A 23,933-nucleotide genomic window follows, 5' to 3' on the forward strand; every position below is an offset into this window, starting at 1 on the left:
AGGCATTGCTCTTCCTGCTAGGTCACACTGGGTTCCATCAATTCCAATCCTCCCTCTGCTTTTTAAGATTTATTTATTTGAAAGATGGTTGCAGAGAGGAAGATAACATTTACTTCCCATGATTTTTTTTTTTAATTTTTTTTTTTTTTAGTTTTTTTTTTTAATTTTTTGACAGGCAGAGTGGACAGTGAGAGAGAGAGAGACAGAGAGAAAGGTCTTCCTTTTTGCCGTTGGTTCCCCCTCCAATGGCTGCCGTGGCTGGCGCGCTGCGGCCGGTGCACCGTGCTGATCCGATGGCAGGAGCCAGGTGCTTCTCCTGGTCTCCCATGGGGTGCAGGACCCAAGCACTTGGGCCATCCTCCACTGCACTCCTGGACACAGCAGAGAGCTGGCCTGGAAGAGGGGCAACTGGGACAGAATCGGTGCCCTGAACGGAACTCGAACCCAGTATGCCGGCGCTGCAAGGCGGAGGATTAGCCTATAGAGCCGCAGCGCCGGCCTCCCATGATTTTTTTTTTTAAAGATTTATTTATTTATTTGAAGGGCAGAGCTACAGAGAGGCATAGGCAGGGAGAGAGAGAGAGAGGTCTTCCATCTGCTGATTCAGTACCCAGATGGCTGCAACAGCCAGAGCTGCACCGATCCGAAGCCAGGAGCCTGAAGCTTCTTCAGAGTCTCCCATGTGGCTGCAGTAGCGCAAGGACTTGGGCCATCTTCCACTGCTATCCCAGGCGCATTAGCAGGAAGCTGGATCAATAGGGAGTGGAGCAGCTGGTGCTGTGGCTCAATAGGCTAATCCTCTGCCTGCGGTGCCGGCAAGCTGGGTTCTAGTCCCGGTCAGGGCGCTGGATCCTGTCCCGGTTGCCCCTCTTCCAGGCCAGCTCTCTGCTGTGGCCCGGGAGTGCAGTGGAGGATGGCCCAAGTGCTTGGGCCCTGCACCCACATGAGAGACCCGGAGGAAGCATCTTGGCTCCTGGCTTCTGATCAGCATGGTGCACCGGCCACAGCGCACCGGCCATAGCAGCCGTTGGAGGGTGAACCAACAGTAAAGGAAGACCTTTCTGTCTGTCTCTCTCTCTCACTGTCCACTCTGCCTGTCCAAAAAAAAAAAAAAAAAAAAATTAGGGAGTGGAGCAGCCAGAACTGGAAGCAGCACCCATATGGGATACCGGCATTGCAGGTGGCAGCTTTATCTGCTATGCACAGTACCAGCGCCGTTTTTTTGTTTTGTTTTCGTTTTTTTAAGATGTATTTATTGGTGCAGGCACTGTGGCATAGCTGGTGAAGCTGCCGCCTATAGTGCCGGCATCCATATGGGCGCTGGTTTGATTCCTGGCTGCTCCACTTCCAATCCAACTCTGCCATGGCCTGGGAAAACAGTAGAGGATGTCGCAAGTCCTTGGGCCCCTGCACTCACATGGGAGACCCGGAAGAAGCTCTTGGCTTTGGCTCTGCACAGCTCTAGCCATTGGGGCCAGTTGGGGAGTGAACCAGCAGTTGGAAGACCTTTCTCTGTCTGTCCCTCTCACTATCTGTAACTCTGCCTCTCAAAATAATAAATAAAAAACTTAAAAAAAAAAAATGAAGCAGCTGGACTCGAACCAGCGCTGCAGGCAGAGGTTTAACCTACCAAGCCACAATGCTGGACCCTCCCATGGATTTTTGAAAATGTCTTGTATTCATGGATTCCAGGATTTTTTTTTTTTGCATCAGAATAAACTTTTAATTCCATTTTCACAGTTTTTTGAAGTATTTTTCTTAAGTAAATTATTTCAATGAAATTAATGAGGAAAGTTAAAATTGAGAAAGCCTGTTAGGTTTCTTTTTTCCTTTTTGTAAAATGGGTAAAAATACATTTCTGTGGTAGACTAAGTTGTTCTGGCTCCTAGGATTATATTTGTTGAGAGTCAGAGTTAACAGAGAGAGAAGGAGAGGCAGAGAGAGAGAGAGAGTCTTTCATCCACTGGTTCACCCCACAGTTGGCTGCAGTGGCCGGAGCTGCGCTGATCCGAAGCCAGGAGCGAGGAGCTGCTTCTGGGTCTCCCATGCGGGTGCAGGGGCCCAAAGTCCTTGGGCTTTTCTAGGCCATAGCAGAGAGCTGGATTGAAAGTGGAGCAGCCGGGTCTCCAACCGGCGCCCATAAGGGATGCCGGCGCTTCAGGCCAGGGCATTAACCCGCTGCACCACAGCGCTGGCCCCTCTCCTAGGATTATAGTTGTAAAACTGCAACCTGCAATCCATGTGCTGGATCCTAAAATAGCTCTGTGTTCTCCGTACCCCCCATACTCATCCCTCAGGTCTCCTGGGCAGTTTTTATTTTTTCGTTTTCTCTTGGCTTAATTTGAATCATCCCTGTACTCAGGATTTTTCTCTGATGTGCTTCATACTCCTTCCACCAAGTCCAGTGGGTGCATCCTTCCTCCTAAGTATCCTGGACGTCATTCCCTCTTTGTTTTCTCTCTTCCCTGTGATTATAACATCATCTGTCTTCTGCTCTGCTGGAACACTGTTTTGCTTTTGTTTTTATTTTTTTAAATAGTGGTTGAATCTTTTTTTTTTTTTTCTTTCTTTTTTTTTTATTAAACTTTTATTTAATGAATATAAATTTCCAAAGTATAGCTTATGGGTTACAATGGCTTCCCCCCTCCCATAACTTCCCTCCCGCCCGCAACCCTCCCCTTTCCCGCTCCCTTTCCCCTTCCATTCATGTAAAGATTCATTTTCAATTCTCTTTGTATACAGAAGATCAGTTTAGTATATATTAGGTAAAGATTTCAACATTTTGCCCATATAGCAACATAAAGTGAAAAAACTACCATTGGATTACTAATTATAGCATTAAATAGCAATGTACAGCACATTAAAGACAGAGATCCTACATAATTTTTTTTTAATTAATTAATTTTCTATGCCATTTCCATTTTAACACCAGGTTGTTTTTTTTTTTTTTTCATTTCCAATTCTCTTTATATACAGAAGATCACTTCAGTATATAATTAGTAATGACCTCATCAGTTTGTGCCCACACAGAAACGCAAAGTATAAAAATACTGTTTCAGTACTAGTTATAGCATCACTTGGCTTTAGACGACACATTAGGGACAGATCCCACATGGGGTATAAGTACACAGTGACTCCTGTTGCTGATTTAACAATTTGACACTCCTGTTCATGGCGTCAGTAATCTCCCTAGGCTCTAGTCATGAGTTGCCAGGGCTATGGAAGCCTTTAGAGTTCGCTGAATCTTTTTTTTTTTAATATTTATTTATTTATTTATTTAAAAATCAGTGTTACACAGAAGGAGAGGCGGGGGGGGGGGTAGGGAGAGGGGAAGGAGAGAGGGAGAGAGGGGTCATGCAGTCGCTGGTTCACTCCCCAGATATCTGCAACGGCTTGGAGCTGTGCTGATCCAAAGGCAGGAGCCAGGAGCTTCTTCCAGGTCTCCCATGCGTGTGCAGACGCCCAAGCACTTGGGCCATCCTCTGCTTTCCCAGGCTACAGCAGAGAGCTGTATTGGAAGTGGAGCAGCTGGGATTCGAACCGGCACCCATATGGGATGGTGGTGCTACAGGCTGCGACTTTAAACCGTTGCTCCACAGCGCTGGCCCCTGTAATAGTGGTGTCTTCCTGTTTCTGGTTTTACTTTCCCTTTCAGTTTTTCCAAGATTTATTTATTTATTTACTTGAGAGGCAGAGTTATGGAGACGCAGAGGCAGAGAGAGGTCTTCATCTGCTGGTTCACTCCCCAGATGGCCACAATGGCAGAGTTACGCTGTTCTTAAGCCAGGAGCTTCTTCCAGCTCTCCCTCACGGGTGCAGGGGCCCATGGACTTGGGCCATCTTCTGCTTTTTCAGGCCATAGCTGAGAGCTGGATCGAAAGGGGAGCAGCTGGGACTAGAACCGGAGCCTATATGGGATGCCAGCACTGCAGGCGGCAGCTTTACCCACTGCAGTGCAGCCCCTCCCCCCCCCCACATTGCTTTTGAGTAATCTAAATCTCAGATCTGTCTCAAGCAGTTCTCCATCTAAAAACCCATTCATAACCTGTAATACCCCAAGATTTGAATGACCCCTCTAGAATAGTGGACAGAGCTGTGGGTGATACCTGCATCTCCTGTGTGAGCCCCTTGCTTCTGTCCTGAGTGTTCATACCTATGTAGTTGCTCCAGCTGTATTTCTTTTTTATTTTTTGACAGGCAGAGTGGACAGTGAGAGAGAGACAGAGAGAAAGGTCTTCCTTTGCCGTTGGTTCACCCTCCAATGGTCGCCGTGGCCAGTGTACTGCGCTGATCTGAAGGCAGGAGCCAGGTGCTTCTCCTGGTCTCCCATGGGGTGCAGGGCCCAAGCACTTGGGCCATCCTCCACTGCACTCCCGGGCCACAGCAGAGAGCTGGCCTGGAAGAGGGGCAACCGGGACAGAATCTGGCGCCCCGACCGGGACTAGAACCTGGTGTGCCGGTGCCGCAAGGCGGAGGATTAGCCTGTTGAGCCACGGCGCCAGCCTCCAGCTGTAGTTCTTAGGAGGGCCTCTGTAGGTGTGAGATCTGCTCCATTGTCATCTGTCTCACAGTACTTTTAGGCATGACATATACTCTTGCTGTGGTTTGCCTACTTTTCTGTGCTTTGTTTCTGTGTGAGCTTCTGCAGAACAGAGAATAGTTCTCTTGTATATTCTGCCTGACACCAAATTCTTGATAAATACTGAACGAATAGACCTGGTAAGAGGAACACATGTCACTACATTTTTTATGTTAATATTTAATTTTTTTTTTTTAAAGATGGTGGAACCAGGGCAAGATTTACTGCTTGCTGCTTTGAGTGAGAGTGGAATTAGCCCAAATGACCTCTTTGATATTGATGGTGGAGATGCGGGACTTGGAACTCCAACACCCACTCCACCAGTTCAGCAGGTAAGGGTTTTCCATAGGCTCTGTTAAGAAGTAGTCCCCCCCCCCCAAAAAAAAATGTTTATGTATTTTCTTCTATTAAAAGTTCTCTCCCCATGTGGCTGTGACATCCAGGGCTGGGCCAGGCTGAAGCCAGGTGCCCAGAACTCCATCTGATTCTCTCTCATGGTTGTCAGGGGCCTCCCAAGACAGATTAGGAAGAAGTTGGATTGGAAGTGGAGTATCTGGGACTGAACGGGCATTCAGATATGGGTTGCAGGTTTCTCAAGCAGTAACTTAACCCATTCACTGTACCACTACATCTGCTCCAGGGGTATTTTTTTTTTAAAGATTTATTTATTTGAAAGTCATAGTTACACAAGAGAAGGAAAGGCAGAAAGAGAGAGAGAGAGAGAGAAAGGTCTTCTATCCACCGGTTCACTCCCCAGTTGGCTGCAATGGCCAGAGCTGTGCTGATCCGAAGCCAGGAGCTTCTTCCAGGTCTCCCACAGGGATGCAGGGGCCCAAGGACTTGGGCCATCTTCTACTGCTTTCCCAGGCTATAGAAGAGAGCTGGATCGGAAGTGGAGTAGGCGGGACACGAATTGGTACCCGTATAGGATGCCAGTACTACAGGCGGCCGGCAACTTTACTTGCTACACCACAGCGCCAGCCGTGGTATATTTTATTAATTCATAATCTCCACTTAAGTGAATATTTGTACGACTTAATTTTAAATATACTTGTGACTGTTATTTTTAGGTTGAGTGTTCTTTCATGAGGGAGATATTTACAAGGACCCTCCCCCCCTTTTTTTTTAAAGATTTATTTGAAAGCAGACAGAAAGAAGAGATAGAGTGAGAGAAATCTTTCATCAGCTAGTTCACTCCCCAGATAGCTACAATAACTTGGGCTGGGCCAGGAGCCTGGAACTCCATTCATGTCTCCCATGTTGGGGGCGAGGGTCATCTTCACTGCTTTCCCCATGCACATTAACAGGGACTTGGATTGGAAGTGGGGCAGCCAGGAGCTTCTTCCAGGTCTCTCATGTGGGTGCGGGGCCCAAGTACTTGGGCCATCCTCCACTGCCCTCCTGGGCCACAGCAGAGAGCTGGCCTGAAAGAGGGGCAACTGGGACAGAATCCAGTGCCCTGACTGGGACTAGAACCCGGTGTGCCGGCGCCGCTAGGCGGAAGATTAGCCTGTTGAGCCACGGCGCTGGCCAACTGTCTTTTATTTTATTTCTTAAGGTTTATTTATTTATTTAAGAGGCTGAGTTAGGGAGAGACCAAGATCTTCATCCTCTGGTTTACTCCCCAAATCGCTGCAATGGCTGAAGCTGGGTGGATCAGGAGCTTCTTCAAGATCTCCCTCCCGGGTACAGAGGCCCAAGCACTTGGATATCTTTTGTTGCTTTCCCAGGCACATTAGCCGGGAACTGGATCAGAAGTGGAGCATCCAGGACTTGAACCAGCACCCATATGGGATGCAGGGACAGAGTTTGACTTTATTATACATCCTCTCTGAAAGCAAAGATAAGATTCTGTCGTTGGTGTAGTTTATTGGAGATTTAATGCTTGTAAAGGTTGTTAGCATTCAATCTGGTAGTGGTGATTTCACATTCAAAGTACAGTGTGACATTTTTTGTTTAAGAAAAATGCAACTCTTGCTGTTGCAGCAGAGCGCACTGACCTCCTTTGTTTCTCTGATGATGTTTTCCCTGCAGTCCATGCCCCTGAGTGCGTTAGAACTAGGTCTGGAGACTGAGGCAGCAGTTCCTGTGAAACAAGAACCAGAGGCTGTCCCCCCTTCAGCACTGTTAAATATGAGGGTAAGAATGGTTTCCAGCTTCTAGCATATTTTAGGATTACAGTTTAAAAAAAAAAAAAAAAAAAACTTGGAATAGGAAATAGTTATGTCCCCAAGGTGGTTTTCTTTTCTTTTCTTTTTTTTTTTTTTAAGATTTATTTATTCAGGCCGGCGCCGTGGCTCAACAGGCTAATCCTCTGCCTTGCGGCGCCGGCACACCGGGTTCTAGTCCCGGTCAGGGCACCGATCCTGTCCCGGTTGCCCCTCTTCCAGGCCAGCTCTCTGCTGTGGCCAGGGAGTGCAGTGGAGGATGGCCCAAGTGTTTGGGCCCTGCATCCCATGGGAGACCAGGAGAAGCACCTGGCTCCTGCCATCGGATCAGCGTGGTGCGCCGGCCGCAGCGCGCTACCGCGGCAGCCATTGGAGGGTGAACCAACGGCAAAAGGAAGACCTTTCTCTCTGTCTCTCTCTCTCACTGTCCACTCTGCCTGTCAAAAATAAAAAAAAAAAAAAAGAAAAAGAAAAAAAGAAAAAAAAGATTTATTTATTCATTCATTTATTTGAAAGGCAGAGGAATAGATATTCTATTCTCTGGTTCACTCCCCAAATGGCTGCAACAGCCAAGTGTGTGCCAGGCCAAAGCTGGGAGCCAGGAACTCCAAACAAGTCTCCCATGTTGGTGCCATTGGTGTGCCATTCTCCACTGCCTTGCCAGGTGCCCAGAGCAGAAGCGGAGCAGGCAGAACTCCAGCCAGGCTCACCGGCTGGGACTTAACCTGCTGCTCCACAGTGCCGCCCTGTGTCTCCCTAGTTCTATTTTTGCTACTTTCCAAATATCTTACTGTTACCCTTCTACTCTATAAAACATTTCTGTCACTCTCTAGGCAAGTATGTTTAGCAAGAGAAAATTAAAATCACAAAAATTTTTTGAGTTTATTTATTGCACTTATTTAGGAAATTCACCTTTATCCCACTGTTCATTTTTACTTATTTCTGCTTTTGTTTTTTGGCCCTTTATGTGATATCTATAGTTTTTCTTTAAATAAATATAGAGTTCCTTTTTTACCTTAATTTCCTTAAACATGGGAATTAATAACTGAAGTCTAGTGGTATAAAATTACTAAACAAAAACTGTTTAAAGTTGATAATTTATGGTAGTTATTATTGAGAGTTTTATTTTAATGGCTTATTTATTTGAAAGGCAAAGAGACAAAAGATCTTCCATTCTCTGGTTCAATCCCCAAAAGCCCCTAACAGCTGGGGTTGTTCCTGGCCAAAACCAGGGACCTAGAACTTCATCTGGGTCTCCCTCGTGGGTGGCACAGACCCAAGTACTTGGGCCATCTTGTGCTGCTTTCCTTGCCAACATTAGCAGGGAGCTGGATTGAGGGCAGTGCAGACAGGTGTGATCCTATGCTCTGATATGCAATATTCCGATACAAGATGCAGGTAATGCTGGCAGCAGCTTAACCCACTGCTCTACAACACCATCCTCTATTATTGAGGTTTTTATTGAAAAGTGTGATCTAGAAGACTTGTTAATGGAGCCATGTAAAAATAGTTTGAGGAGGAAATAAGGTAGAAATAGACTTAAAATATAAAACATCCCAGTTGTGTGTATATTCACAAATAACATTATTTTCAAGTCAGCATACTTTTTTAAATTTTATTTTTTTTTCCCACTTTACTTTCCCAATAAAAAATAAGGTGATGTGTATGTTGTTGTGTACTGAGATAGCACCTGCATTACCACCAATGTCTTGCTTACGTATCTTGGTTGTTTTTATAACATAGGAATTTAAAACTGGTTGTTTTTGCTGTTTTAAGTTGTACACTTTGACATGAGTTGTGGGATTCTTAGAGGGGGAATGGCCTTCAGGAAAGCGCAGGCCTCCAGGCTTCAGAGCTTTGCGTGCAGTTGTCTCAACTGGTTGGCAGCACTGATCCTGGGAATTCTCCTTGTCCCTAGGCCTTCTGTTATTGGGCTACTTTGCTGTTCATCACAGTGAGCTGGGATAGTTCCATTTTCTGCTTGCTGACCCTGGTGGTTATATGAGATGTCACACTACTACTGTACCTTCTTTTCCTCAACATTGTGTTTTGAGTTGGTAGTTTGTAGGTATTATAAGCAAATTAGAAATGAAGTGCCAGTAGTCAGGCAAGAATAAAATCAATTTGGGGCTTAAAGCGGCTTCCCATGCCCTTGGATGAGGTTAGAGGAATGGGGGTCACATGCTTTGTTTGTTTTCCCAGCAGCAGCCTCCATCTACCACGACTTTTGTGCTCAATCAAATAAATCAGCTTCCGACCTTGGGATCTACAATTGTGATGACTAAAACACCACCTGTAACAACCAATAGGCAAACCATCACTTTAACAAAATTTATCCAGACGACCGCAAACACACGCCCGTCAGTCTCAGCACCAGCAGTCCGAAATGCAGTGACCTCTGCTCCTTCAAAAGAACAGGTTCAACTGAAGGATCTGCTCAAAAACAACAGTCTGAATGAGCTCATGAAGCTGAAGCCGCCTCCTAACATTGCGCAGCCAGTTGCCACGGCAGCTAGTAAGTGTGTTTTCAGTAATACCAACTTTCTGCTTTGGTAAGTGTGTCAAGGTGTAGTTTTAAAGGATTTGCTTCAGGTGTATTTCTTTTAAGATTGATTTACTAGGATGGTGCCGAGGCTCAATAGGCTAATCCTCCGCCTTGCGGCGCTTGCACACCGGGTTCTAATCCCGGTCGGGACGCCGGATTCTGTCCCGGTTGCCCCTCTTTCAGGCCAGCTCTCTGCTGTGGCCCGGGAGTGCAGTGGAGGATGGCCCAAGTGCTTGGGCCCTGCACCCCATGGGAGCCCAGGAGAAGCACCTGGCTCCTGGCTTCAGATCAGCGCGGTGCGCTGGCTGCTGTGCGCCAGCTGCGGCGGCCATTGGGGGGTGAACCAACGGCAGAAAGGAAGACCTTTCTGTCTGTCTCTCTCACTGTCCAGTCTGCCTGTCAAAAAAAAAAAGAAAAGAAAAAAGATTCATTGATTTATTTGAAAGGCAGAGTTAGAAAGGGAGAGATCTTCCATCTGCTGGTTCACTCCCCAAATGGCCACAACAGCTGGAGCTAGGGAGATCTGAAGTCAGGAGCAAGGAGCTTCTTCTGTGACTTAAACATGGGTGCAGGGGTCCAAGTATTTGAGCCATTTTCTGCTGCTTTCCCATGCACATTAGCAGGGAGCTGGATCAGAAGTGGAGCAACCAGGACTCAACCTGGCACTCATATGGGATGCCAGCACTGCAGGTAATAGCTCTTACCTGCTACACCACAGTGCCTGCCCCCGTTTTATTTATTTTAAAGATTTGAGGCTGGTGCTGTGGTGCAGCGGGTTAAAGCCCTGGCCTGAGGCGCTGGCATCCCATATGGGCACTGGTTCTGGTCCTGGCTGCTCTTCTTCCGATTCAGCTCTCTGCTGTGGTCTGGAAAAGCAGTGGAAGATGGCCCAAATCCTTGGGCCCCGATGCCCATGTGGGAGACCTGGAAGAAACACCTGGCTCCTGCCTTTGGATCGGCACAGCTCTGACAATTGTGACCATCTGGAGAGTGAACCAGCGGATGGAAGACTCTGTAACTCCTCTGTCTTTCAAATAAATGAGATAAATCTTTTTTTAAAAAAACTTTTGAAAATCTTTTAAAAAAGAGATTTATTTGAAAGAATGATGGAGAGGAAGAGAGAGAGGTATCTTCTGTTTACTCAAGAAGTCCTCCACAGCTGGGGCTGGCCTGGCTGGCCCTAGGAACCAGGAACTCCCTCTGGATCTCCTGTGTGAGTGGCAGGAACTCAAGAACTTGCCATCTTCCACTGCTTTCCCAGGGTGATTAGAAGGGAACTGGATTGGAAATGGAATAGCTGAGACTTGAACAGACACAATGCTAGGATATATAGGTGTGGATACATAGGTGTTGCAAGTGGCAGCTTAACCCACTGTACCACAGTACCTGCTCCAAAGCAGTTTTGTTGAGATATAATTAATTTAACATTCACTCTCTTAATTTGAGCAACTCATTGGACTTCAGCAAATTAGTGAGGTCTAGCCATCACCACTGTCTAATCCATAATACTTTGTGAGATTTAATTGTTGTTATTTTTTTAAGACTTCTTTATTTATTTGAAAGAGAGGGAGATGGCCGGCGCTGCGGCTCAGTAGGCTAATCCTCCGCCTGCTGTGCCGGCACCCCAGGTTCTAGTCCCGGTCGGGGCGCCGGATTCTGTCCCAGTTGCCCCTCTTCCAGTCCAGCTCTCTGCTATGGCCCGAGAAGGCAGTGGAGGATGGCCCAAGTCCTTGGGCACTGCACCCACATGGGAGACCAGGAGAAACACCTGGCTCCTGGCTTCAGATCAGTGCAGTGCACCGGCCGCAGCGGCCATTGGAGGGCGAACCAACGGCAAAAAGGAAGACCTTTCTCTCTGTCTCTCTCTCTCACTGTCCACTCTGCCAGTCCAAAAAAAAAAAAAAAAAAAAAAAAAATAGGGAAAGACAAGGACAGAGATCTTCCATCCTTTGATTCACTCCTCAGATGGCTGTAACAGCTAGGGCTGGGCCAGGCTGGTGCCAGGAGATTCATCCAGGTCTCCCACACAAGGGCCAGGGTCTCATGTACTTGGGTCATCTTTTGTGGCTTTTCCCAGGCTGTTAGCAGGAAGCTGGGTTGGAAGTGGAGCAGCTGGGACTAGAACTGGCACCTATATGGGATACTGGCATCATAGACTGTAGATTTACAACACCAGGCCCAAGGTTTAGATTCAAAAGGAAAAACACTCAACGATATGATTCTACCTTTTTAAAAATTAATTAATGCATAAAGAATGTGGGTTTCTTCACTTCTGTAGTGACTTTTTCGTTGCCCTTTCTGCCCGTCCAGGGTGAGTAAAGGAACTGAATCTGTGTTCTCCACGTGGATGGCAGGAAAACTGGAACAGTGCCTGCTGCCTCTCGGGATGTGAGTGGCAGGCAGGTGTAGTCAGGAGCCCAGCAAGATGTTCAACCCCGGGGCCTCTGATGTGGGCCTCTTAACTGCTGGGCTGAATTGTCATGTGCTTGTGTTTTTAAAGTAGAAAGTAAAGGACCTTCTAGAGGAGTGAGCAAGAAGTGTCTAAGACAACACAGAACCAACTTTGTCACTAGTGCCATCATTAACTTTGAGTACCTGTTGTACTCCTGTGGCTGTTGTCTCAAGGTCATTGTGCTGAGCTTAGGCAGCCTGACATCTAGGTGCCGGATGGAAGTCATTCTAGCTGTCTTATGACTGATTTTTCCTGTTGTGGAGTTCAGGATGGTGGCCCCACCTCACCTGGCTGAGGTGCAGGGTGACATCTGGGAAGCTCTTGGGAGAGTTGAGGATAGTCAGCAGGTGGTGGAAGGGGTGTTTTCTTAGAGCCCTTGGATTCAGTAAGGAAACTTGCCATTTGTAAATGAGGGGCTTTCATGGGACTGGCACTGTGGCATAGCAGGTAAAGCCGCCACCTTCAGTGCTGGCATCCCATGTGAGTGCCAGTTTTAGTCCCAGTTGCTCCACTTCGATCCAGCTCTCTGCTATGGCCTGGGAAAGCAATGGAAGATGGCCCAAGCGCTTGGGCCCCTGCACCCACGTGGGAGACCCAGAAGAAGCTTCTGGCTCCTGGCTTCAGATTGATGCAGCTCCAGCCGTTGTGGCCATCTTGGGAGTGGACCAGTGGATGGAAGACCTCTCTCTCTCTGCATCTGCCTCTCTGTAAAACTGCCTTTCAAATAAATAAATAAATAAATTTCAAGGTGGGGGGGGCTTTCTGAGCATCTTCGCCTCACATCAGCTTGTACCTGCATAACTTTTTTAAACATTTTTTAAAAAAATTTATTTGAAACTCAGAGTTACACAGAGAAGGAGGGAAGGAGGTTTCCCATCTGCTGGTTCACTCCCTAGATGACCACAATGGCCTCTAATTAATAATTGTTCAAATCTTTTATGCACAAATTTGCTTCTGGGTTTCTTGTTCTCTAAAGTTACGTTTCTATATCCAAAAAGATACCTAGCTTTGGATGTTTTTAATGTTTATGTCTAACAGTGTTTAACAGTGATTAGACTAATATTCTCTGGTTTGTGAAATGCATAAACACTGCTGACTTGTTAAATGATGGGAAAATAAATTGAGGTTTTCTTCTAAAATGTAAATTGACTTTTCCCCCTCAGCTGATGTAAGCAATGGTACAGTAAAGAAAGAGTCTTCTAATAAAGAAGTAGCAAGAATCTGGATAAATGACATGAAAATGAGGAGTTTTTCCCCAACCATGGTAAGTTTCAAGTAACTAACTTGTTTTTGTATCTTATGAAAGTATACTAGTTGGCAAGTGCTCTAGAACATCCTTCAGAAAAATTTCCTTGTGTGAAGGGGGATTACTCATAAAAACAAGTAAGCTTAAACTTCAGTAGAGTTGTTTATTTATTTGTTTATTTGACAGGTAGAGTTATAGACAGTAAGACAGAAAGGTCTTCCTTCTGTTGGTTCACTCCCCAAATGGCCGCTATGGCTGGCGCTGCACTGATCTGAAGCCAGGAGCCAGGTGCTTCCTCTTGGTCTCCTTTGCGGGTGCAGGGGCCCAAACACTTGGGCCATCCTCCACTGTACTCCTGGGCCACAGCAGAGAGCTGGACTGAAAGAGGAGCAACCGGGACTAGAACCCAGCGCCCATATGGGATGCCAGTGCCATAGGTGGAGTATTAACCAAGAGATCCACAGCGCTGGCCATAGAGTTAATAGCTATTAAGAAGGATAATTAAAACTTTTTTTACTTATTTGAGAAGCTCTAGAGTTAGGGAGAGAGAGAGAGAGAAATCTTTTATCTACTGATTCACTCCCTAAATGGCTACAGTGGCTGGAACTAGTCCAGGCTGAAGCCAGACTGGGCATCCCTTGTGGATGGCAAGGGATGAAGCACTTGGGCCATCTTCTCCTGCTCTCCCAGGCACATCAACAGTGAGCTGGATCAGAAGTGGAGCCGCCGGGACTTCCACCATTGCCCATGTGGGATGCCAGCACTGTAAGCTTTACCTGCTATGCCACAGTGCTAACCCATCAAATTTGCTTAGCTATTTATCTATGTATCTGAAAGAGTTACAAAGAGAGAGAAGGAGAGACAGAGAGAGAAAGGTCTTTGATTCGCTGGCTCACTCCCCAGTTGGCTGCAACTGCCAGAGCTGTTCTGATCTGAAGCCAGGAGTTTTCTCAGGGTCTCCCACATGGGTGCAGGGGCCCAGGCATTTGGGCCATCCTCTACAGCTTTTCCAGGCCATCAGCAGGAGGCTGGATTAGAGGAGCAGCAGCTGCACCAGTACCCATATGGGATAGCAGCGCCACAGGCTGAATCTTAACTTACTGGGCCACAGCAAAAACCTGGCCCCTCAGATTTGCTTATTTTGATACGAAGTGGTGTTGCATGCAGTATCGACATCTTTTCTTTTGAATTTTACCTGATGAGGATAAAACTCAATGTGAAAATATTGGATCACCATGAAGGTTCTTCAAAATGGTAATGGAAGACAACCTTGATTTTTTTTTTTTTTTTTCAACAGATTGTGCACTGACGCATCTGAAATAAATCCTTAGTGTTGAGGAAATACTGGATCTTAGTGCTCAGGGTTTAAAGAAATATAGTGATAAAGGTCACCTTAACTTACCAGAGGCTAGACGAGTAAATAGAATCAGCTGCCTTCGGATACCATTTTGAATAAAGGCAGTTGAATTGCTGTATAATCCATAGTCAGATGTATGAATGATATAGTTAAAGTATTTCCAGTATGTAAGGTTTGATTTAGAGATTTTCTCCTAAGGTCTATGTTACAGCTAAAGTTATTAGAAAATGTCTTCTCACTGTATGCATAAATAGAATTTTTTTTTTTCTAAAGATTTATTTATTTGGCCGGCGCCGTGGCTCACTTGGCTAATCCTCCGCCTGCGGCGCTAGCACCCCGGGTTCTAGTCTTGGTTTGGGTGCCGGATTCTGTCCTGGTTGCTCCTCTTCCAGTCCAGCTCTCTGCTGTGGCCCGGGAAGGCAGTGGAGGATGGCCCAAGTGCTTGGGCCCTGCACCCACAAGGGAGACCAGGAGAAGCACCTGGCTCCTGGCTTCAGATCAACGCAGCGCCGGCCATAGCAGCCACTTGGGGGGTGAACCAACGGAAGAAGACCTTTCTCTCTGTCTTTCTCTCTCACTAACTCTGCCTGTCAAAAAAAAAAAAAAAAAAGATTTATTTATTTACCTGAAAGAGTTACACACAGAGGAGAGGGAGAGGGAGAGGTCCTTCATCTGCTGGTTCACTCCCCAACTAGCCGGAATGGCTGGAGCTTCTCCAATCTGAAGCCAGGAGCAAGGAGCTTCTTCCAGGTCTCCGACAACGGTGCAAGGGCCCATGGACTCGGACCATCTTCCACTACTTTCCTAGGGCATAGCAGAGAGCTGGATCAGAAGTGGAGCATCCGGAACTCAAACCAGTGCCCATATGGGATGCTGGCACTCCAGGCTAGGGTGTTAACCCGCTGTGCCACGGCACCGGCCTCTAGAAATTTTTTTTTTTCTTTTAAGATTTATTTATTTATTTGAAAGAGTTACACAGCGAGGAAGATAGGGAGATGCCTTCTATTCACTGGTTCATTCCCCAAGGGGCTGCAATGGTCAGGTCTGGGCTGAGCGGAATACAGGAGCCTGGAGCTGCTTCTGGGTCTCCTGGATGGGTTCATGGGCACAAACACTTGGCTTGTCTTCCACTGCTTTCCTAGGCAGGGAGCTGGAATGGAAATTGAACTGTTGGGATTTGAACTGGTGCTCATTTGGAATGCCAAAGCTACAAGCTACAAGCTTTAGCTATTGTGCCACAGTGCTGGCCCCTTAATTGACTCTTAATTGACAATTTGATTTATTCCTGAAAGCTCCCCCTGTCCTTGTTAAAACAATTAATTCAGATTAAGAAGACAATTAATGGAAAATATGTGTTATGACAAAACTGCACAGTGCTGGCATTATGGTACAGCATGTTAAGTTGTAGCTGTGACATCGCAGCCAATATTGGAGTGCCTGCCTGGCAAGCAGTTTCTTAACCTGCTGTGCTAGAGCTTGGGCCCCTATGTGATCATGTTTCTGTTGTGTTTTGGAGATTCATTGATGCTTTGGGACAGTGGGACCCTACATTTAATTAAGATTTCTCTGGAAAACTGTGAATGTCTAATGGGTTTATGTAAGAATAATTCTTACATAAACATAATTCTTTCTCCAGTAAACATAAAATTTGATAGCTACCTGGATTAAGTAGTCAAGTAAGGTACATCAAAAGGTGCAGTGTAGGGGCCAGTGTTTATGGCTTAGTAGGTTAAGCTACTTGCCTGCAACACCAGCATCCCGTGTGGGCACTGGTTGGACTCCTGGCTGCTCCACTTCCCATCTAGCTGTCCGCTAATGTGCCTGGGAAAGCAGTGGGGGACAGCCCAAAGTGCTTGGGCCCCTGCATCTGTGTGGGAGACCTTGATGAAGAGCCTGATGATGCTGGCTTTGGCCTGGCTCAGCACTGGCTGCTGTGGCCATTTGGGGAATAAAGCAGTGGATGAGAGATCTGTTTCCCGCTCTCTGTAATTCTGCCTTTTAAATAAATAGTCTACAAAAAAGTTTAGGAGTGTGATGCTCACAGCATGGGTTAGGAGTTTGGAGGAAGGGAGACTTCCATGGATTTTGATGATCTGGTAGGCTGTGGAGGAGTATCATAAAGCTGATAAGAGCACGAAGAGACATCGAGAGGCATTTTAAGATGGCTAAAGGAGCAGGTATTTGGCCTGTGGTCAAGATACTCGCATCCACAGTGGGGCTCCTGCTGTGATGGCCTGCGCTGGTTCCAGTCTGGATTCCAGCTTCCTGTTAGTGCAGCCCCCGGGCAGCAGCAGTGAGCCTTCAGTTTGGATTCCTGCCACCTGTGTGGGAGACTTGGCGAGATCTTGGCCCCGGCCTGGCTGTTACAGACATTTAGTGTCTCAATCAACTGTATGAGAATAATACATTTTAAAATAAGAAAAAGAAGGGAGCTGAATTGTTGCCAGGCACAGAGGAGGTGGGAATGACAAGCCAGGACTTGGCTTACAGAAAGAAGTGGAAAGGGTTGATATGGGCTCGGTGGCAGGTTCTTACTTAAGTTTGAAGGATGTTAGACTTGGTGCAGCACCAGTGAGAAGCCTCTGGTAGCCGAGAAGCCAGCTGTCGATTCAGGATGGGTGGGGAAAGACTAGAGAGCTGGTTAGTGATCTGAAAGGGAGGTAGATAGGGATACAAACAAGGATTTCTGAGGAGGTCAGGAAACGGTGAGGAGAAAGGAGAAGAAACGATGATGGCATGTGAAAGTACCAAAGGTGGTTAAGAGACAGATGGAGTCAGGCCTGCAGTTCTGGCGGTTGGTACCAACGGTTCCTGGAAGTTGACTTGGAAACTAAAAGTTCCGTTTTCTTTAAGCCATTTAACAGTTTGCCCATAATAAACCAAAAATTTGCTATTAGCTTCACAGTTAAGAAACATCTAACAGATTGCAAACTGGTATCCTGCGGAGCATAACTCGTTGGCAGATGTGTTTTATTTGGCCTCTGGAGTTTTTGAAGAATTCTGAATTTGTTGCTGACAAAAAAATTCTAATTTTCAAGTTCCCTTATAAGATAGGAATACCTCACCACCCTGTGCCCACCTTCTCCACTTAGTACGTTTTCTGTAGTTGGATAGTGAGTGTTGGGCAGCATTTTTTTAGGAACCGAAGTTTTCCTCACCCCAAATAATCTCTTTGATATCAGCTGCCCTCCCAACTACATCTACCTGGCATAGAAATATCACTTGTGGAGTGAATTTGTCCAAGTGATTAAGACACAGCTTGGGATCTGTGCACCCCTGACTGAGTGCCGGGGCTCCACTCCGTTCCCAATCTAGCTTCCTGCTAATGTGCACCGAGGGAGGCAGCAGGTGATGGTTCAGGTATTTCTCTTCCTTTTTACTCTGCCTCTCAAATAAATAAATACAATTTTTAAAAAGAAATGCTATTTGTCCAGCCCCAGATTTTGCAGCCTTTCAGTATTACCAACTGTTTTCAAATATACACCAGTAATTTATTATTTTTTTTTTTTAAAGATTAAGTTACTTGAAAGATCTTTCATCTACTGATTCACTCTCCAGATGTTCCCAGGGATCAGGTGGGTCAGGCCCAAGTTGGGTGCTAGATACACAATCTACACAATAATGATCTCTCCCATGGGTGGAAGGAACCCAATTATTGGAGCTGTTACCATGCCTCCCAGTACCTGCGTTAGCAGGAAGTTGGATTGAGGAGCTGGAGCTGGGGATCAAGCCTGGTGCACTGCTGTGGGACACGGATGTCTTAACCACTAGAATAAATGTGTGCTTCTCATTGGCAGCTTTTTTTCTTTTATCTTAATTTCTGTGCATTTATTTTTAGACGTGAGAAAGAGAAATCTCCCATTCACCTGATCCACTCCCCAAAGGCCCACAATAGCTGAGGTTAGGCCAGGCTGGAGACAGAAGCTGGGAACACAGTCTGCCTCTTCCATTGATGTCAGGGACCCAAGTACTTGAGCCATCACCTGCTGCCTCTAAGGGTGCATTTTATGTATAAAAATATTTATTGGTTTGAAAGAAAAAAGGATCTTTTATTCACTGGTTCACTCCCTGAATGACTGCAACAGCCAGGGCCGAGACACACTGAAGCCAAAGCCAGGAGGAATTCTATCCTGATCTCTTGGGGTGCAAGGGCCAAGTAGTCGGGCTACTTTCTGCTGCCTCCGAGACACCTCAGCAGGAAGCTGAATTGAAAGCAAAGCACTCAGATATGAGATGCTGGCATCACAAATTGTCTTTTTTTTTCTTAAGATGTACTAATTTATTTGAAAGCGTTACACAGAGAGATGGAGAGGCAGAGAGATAGAGGTCATCCATCTGCTGGTTCACTCCCCACATGGCCACAGTGGCCAGAGCTGTGCTCATCTGAAGCCAGGAGCCAGGAGTTTCTTCTGGGTCTCCCACATGGGTGCAGGGGCCTAGGACTTGCCATCTTCCACTGCTTTCCCAGGCCTTAGCAGAGAGCTGGATCGGAAGTGGGGCACCTGGGACTTGAGCTGGTGCCCATATGGGATGTCGGCACTGCAGGCAGTGGCTTTACCTGCTGTGTCACAGCACCATTCCCTCAGTGCACTTTAGCAGGAAGTTGGAACTGGGAGCAGAGACAGAACTCAAATGTAGACACTTCAGCATGGGACGCAGGGACCTCAGCCAGCACCCTAACCCAGTGGTGGATGCCTGTCTCCCGTTGCCATGACAAAATCAACTGTTTTCCTCCTCCTCCTCCTCCCTTGCTGTTCTGACTTCCAGCATAGCTTCACTGTACTTGCACCCCATTCAGATTCTGTGGAAAAGGACAAGGGAACATTAACTGTGGTGACTGTTCACTTGCTTTTAGGGGATGGTCTTGCTTTACTCCTGTTTTCTTGGTGCAATTAATAATAGCTTCCATTTATGAATCTCCATTGTGCCAGTGTTTGGAGAGGAAATTATCAGGTCATCTGTGTGACTGCTGGTCTGTGAAGACATAAACATCTGAAGGAAAGTCTTTACTCAGAGCAGCTTTTAGGCTTCAGTGTTCTGGGTTTTGGTTTTAGAATCTGAGGTACGAATACAGGTGGAGATAAACTGCAACAATTGCTCTGATAGTGTAGACTATGCTAGGCTGCCAGCCCTTGTCCCCTGCACCCTAGCTCTTTGCTATTCCTGGAGCTGGGATGAAGAAGAGGATTGATGGAGAGAGGAGGGTCTGAGGGAGGGTGGTGGGCAGTACTGACCCGAAAGTGGTGTCAGGTGGTGGAAGCTGGAAGACCAAGGGGCAGAGCCGGCTATCATTGTGCATGTTTACCACTGGAGGGGCAGGCCAGTCACCAGGTGGGAGCCAGATGGCAGAGTTAAAGAGGGGCACATTGTGCGTTTTTTTGTTTTGTTTTGACAGGTAGAGTTGTAGACAGAGAGAAAGGTCTTCCTTTCGTTGGTTCACTCCCCTGATGGCCACCATGGCTGGCGCACCCCACTGATCTGAAACCAGGAGTCAGGTGCCTCCTCCTGGTCCCCCATGCGGGTGTAGGGACCCAGACCCTTGGGCCATCCTCCACTGCCTTCCAGGGCCATAGCAGAGGGCTGGACTGGAAGAGGAGCAACCAGGACTAGAACCTAGCACCCATATGGGGTGCCGGTGCTGCAGGTGGAGGATTAACCAAGTGAGCCACGGCGCCGGCCTGGGCACATTGTGTTTTTAAGAGTTATTTATTCATTTGAAAGAGTTACATAGATTTTCCATATACTGATTCACTCTCCAGTTGGCCACAACTGTCAAGGCTTGGCCAAGCCAGAGCCATTAGAGCTAGGAGCTCCATCCAGGTCATCTGTGTGGGTGGCAGGGTCCCAAACACTTGGGCCATTTTCCACTGCTTTTCCCAGGCCGTTAGCAGGAGCTCGATTGGAAGCAGAGCAGCCAGGACTGGAACTGTCACCCTTATGGGATACTGGTGTTGCAGGCAGCGGCCTCACCCACTATGACACAGTGCCAATCCGGAGGTTGTGTTTTGACAGAAGAGTTTTCTTGTGTGGTGGCCAGTTCTGCTGACTCTGGAATTGGATTGATTGTACTTCTTCTCTCTTGCAGAAGGTCCCTGTTGTAAAGGAGGATGATGAGCCAGAGGAAGAGGATGAAGAAGAAATGGGTCATGCAGAGACCTATGCAGAATATATGCCCATAAAATGTATGTCTTTGGGAATTATCAGAAGAGCAAAAGATTTCCCAGTTCCTCTTCTTTTTTTTTTTGACAGGCAGACTGGACAGTGAGAGAGAGAGAGACAGAGAGAAAGGTCTTCCTTTGCCGTTGGTTCACCCTCCAATGGTCGCCGTGGCCGGTGCACCACGCTGATCCGAAGGCAGGAGCCAGGTGCTTCTGCTGGTCTCCCATGGGGTGCAGGGCCCAAGCACTTGGGCCATCCTCCACTGCCTTCCCGGGCCATAGCAGAGAGCTGGCCTGGAAGAAGGGCAACCGGGACAGAATCTGGTGTGCCGGCTCCTCAAGGTGGAGGATTAGCCTGTTGAGCCACGGCGCCGGTCCCCCAGTTCCTCTTGAACTTAACTCCTCCCTACACTGTTAACTGATTGTTGTTGTTTTTAATTTGAAATACAGAGTTATTGAGATAAAGGGAGAGAGTGGTATTCCATACAGTGATTGACTCTCTAGGTGGCTGCAGTAGTCAGGGCTGGGCCAGACTGAAACCAGGAGCATGGGACTCATTATGGGTCTCCCATGTGAGTAATCGGCCAAGGACTTGGGCTTTCTTCTGCTGCTTTCTCAGGTGCATTAGGGAGGGGCTGGATTAGAAGCAGAACAGCCCTGAGCTTGAACTAGGACTTGCTGTTGGATGCCAGTGTTGTAAGCGCTGACTTGACCCACTGGACTACAACACTGACCCCAATAATAACACCTCTTATATATTTATTTATTAAGATTTATATTTATTTATTTGAAACAGAGAGATAGAGACTGGGGGTGGGCCGGACTTCTATTTGCCAGTTCACTCCCCAAACGGCCGCAACAACTGGAGCTGAGCCAATCCAAAGCCAGGAGCTAGGGACTTTTTCTAGGTCTCCAATGCACAGGGGCCCAAGGACTTGGGCCATCTTTTGCTGCTTTCCCAGGCATACTAGGGAGCTGGATCTGAAGTGGAGAAGCCAGGACTCAAAAGTGGTGCCCCTGTGGGATGCTGGCACTACAGGCCAGGGCCTTAATCCACTGCGCTTTACTGCTGACCCCAAATAATACCTTTTTTTTTTTTAAAGATTTATTTATTTATTTGCAAGTCCAAGAGTTAAACAGAGAGAAGGAGAAGCCGAGAGAGAGTGAGGTCTTCCGTCTGCTGTTTCACTCCCCATATGGCCACAATGGCCGGAGCTGCGCTGATCTGAAGCTAGGAGCCAGGAGCTTTTTCTGGGTCTCCCACACAGGTGCAGGGGCCGAAGGACTTGGACCATCTTCCACTGCTTTCCCAGGCCATAGCAGAGAGCTGGATAGGAAGTGGAGCGCCAGGACTTGAACCGGCACCCATATGGGATGCCAGCACTGCAGGCAGTGGCTTTCCCCTCAATGTGACAGTGCCGGCCACAATAATACCTTTTAAATTAAACCAAAGTTCAGTGTTTAACAACCACATATGAACCTCTAAATCCTTTTCTTTTCTAATCATTTAAAATAAGTTTTAGGGGTCAGCATTGTGGTGCCGTGGGTTAAGTTACAGCCTCCGACGTCAACACACCAGTAGAGCTCCGGATGGAGTCCAGGCTGCTCCACTTCTGATCCAGCTCCCTGCTGCTGCATTTGGGAAAGCAACAGCAGATGACCCAAGTGCTTGGGTCGATGCCAACCATATAGGAGACCCACATGGAGTTCCCAGGCTGCAGCCTGACCCAGCCTGGGCCATTGTGGCCATTTCCAGAGTGAACCAGTGGAAGGAAGGTCTCTCTTTTTCTCTGTAACTCTGCCTTTCATATAAATCTTTTAAAAAATAAAATGTGTTTTATGTTGTGGTATCTAAATTCCTCTCACCCCAACTCCTCCCAAAGATTCAGTTTATCCATGACCCTTTAAATCTGATTTCCTCAAAATAAGTCTCAAAAATGATGTTTTAGTAGGTATAGTTTTGTTAGAATGTAGGCATGTTCATTTCTTTCCTTTCTGCTTTTGGCAGCTTTTACACCATCGACAGCAGCAGGCGAAGTGGTTCTAAGAGACTGGATGGCCTAAAAAGTTAGAAACATTACTGTCTGACCCTTAACAGAAGACGTGTGGGTTACTACACATAGCATATTTGGAGGCAGTAGTTGCTGCTTAGTTTTATAGCCAAACTTTCCTTGCAGAGTACTTAATTGTTTGACTAAATAATGTAAAGTTAACCTCCTTAAAATAGTGTTATGTTCTGTTACTACCGGAGAATGTCATGTTAACTAAGATGGTTTTATTCTAGATCTTTTTATCAAATCTCTAAGCCAAATACGGTAGAACAATACTGTTTTCTCTGACAAAGAATATTGTAGTGTATTATAAAACGGAAATGTTATTACTTAAGTAATTACAATGAAGTGCTTTAAAATTTTCATTTAGTGAAAATTGGCCTACGTCACCCAGATGCTGTAGTGGAAACTAGCTCTTTATCCAGTGTTACTCCTCCTGATGTTTGGTACAAAACATCTATTTCTGAAGAAACTATCGACAATGGCTGGTTGTCAGCATTGCAGCTTGAGGCAGTCACATATGCTGCTCAGGTAAGTAGTAATAATTTGGGAGTTACACACATTGTTTATCTTTCCCTCACAGTGTCTGTTACATAGTTGTTTGACCTAGTGGTATGTTTTAATTATTTATTTATTTTTTATTTTAATTTTGACAGGCAGAGTTAGAGAGACAGAGAGAAAGGTCCTCCCTCCGCTGGTTCACCCCCCAAATGGCTGCCATGGCCGGCGCTGCGCCGATCTGAAGCCAGGAGCCAGGTGCTTCCCCTGGTCTCCCATGTGGGTGCAGGGCCCAAGCTCTTGGGCCATCCTCCACTGCCCTCCTGGGCCACAGCAGAGAGCTGGACTGGAAGAGGAGCAACTGGGACTAGAACCTGGCACCCATATGGGATGCCGGCGCCATAAGGTGGAGGATTAACCAAGTGAGCCACGGCACCAGCCCCACGTTTTTATTTTATGAACAACATATAAATGTGACTTTTATAGCAGTCGCATTTTTGTTTACTTTCTCTTTTTTTAAAAATTTATTTATTTACTTAAGAGGCATAGTCAGAGAGGGAAAAAGAGGTTTTCCAAACGCTGATTCACTCCCCAAATGGCCGCAATGGCCTGAGCTTGGCCGATCTGATGCCAGGAGCCAAGAGTTGCTTCTATGTCTCCCACGTGGATATAGGGGCCCAAGCAATTGGGCCATCTTCTACTGCTTTCCCAGGCCATAGCAGAGAGCTGGTTTGGAAGAGGAGCAGCTGGGACATGAACTGGCAACCATATGGGATGCCAACACTGTAGACGGAGGCTTAGCCTACTATGCCACTGTGCTGGCCACTGTTTTTGTTTTGCTAAGATGTTTATTAATTTGGAAGAGTTACATCAAGAGAA

General features: G+C 46.7%; 1 protein-coding gene across 6 annotated transcripts in view; it reads left to right on the forward strand.

Annotated features, from left to right (window-relative positions):
* SBNO1 (strawberry notch homolog 1) overlaps nt 1-23,933 on the forward strand; it is a 76,411-nt gene that overhangs the window by 12,032 nt on the left and 40,446 nt on the right. For 3 of the 6 annotated variants that reach the window (XM_062182604.1, XM_062182605.1, XM_062182602.1), the window contains exons 2-7: nt 4,780-4,911; nt 6,614-6,718; nt 8,950-9,262; nt 12,908-13,008; nt 20,433-20,529; nt 22,927-23,087. In XM_062182604.1, the coding sequence (XP_062038588.1) occupies nt 4,780-4,911; nt 6,614-6,718; nt 8,950-9,262; nt 12,908-13,008; nt 20,433-20,529; nt 22,927-23,087 (909 nt within the window). The remainder of the gene's footprint in view (nt 1-4,779; nt 4,912-6,613; nt 6,719-8,949; nt 9,263-12,907; nt 13,009-20,432; nt 20,530-22,926; nt 23,088-23,933) is intronic. The other 3 variants (XM_062182603.1, XM_062182607.1, XM_062182608.1) reach the window with 3 other exon arrangements.

Source organism: Lepus europaeus, chromosome 23 (assembly GCF_033115175.1).
Source record: "Lepus europaeus isolate LE1 chromosome 23, mLepTim1.pri, whole genome shotgun sequence".
Taxonomy (NCBI): Eukaryota; Metazoa; Chordata; class Mammalia; order Lagomorpha; family Leporidae; genus Lepus; species Lepus europaeus.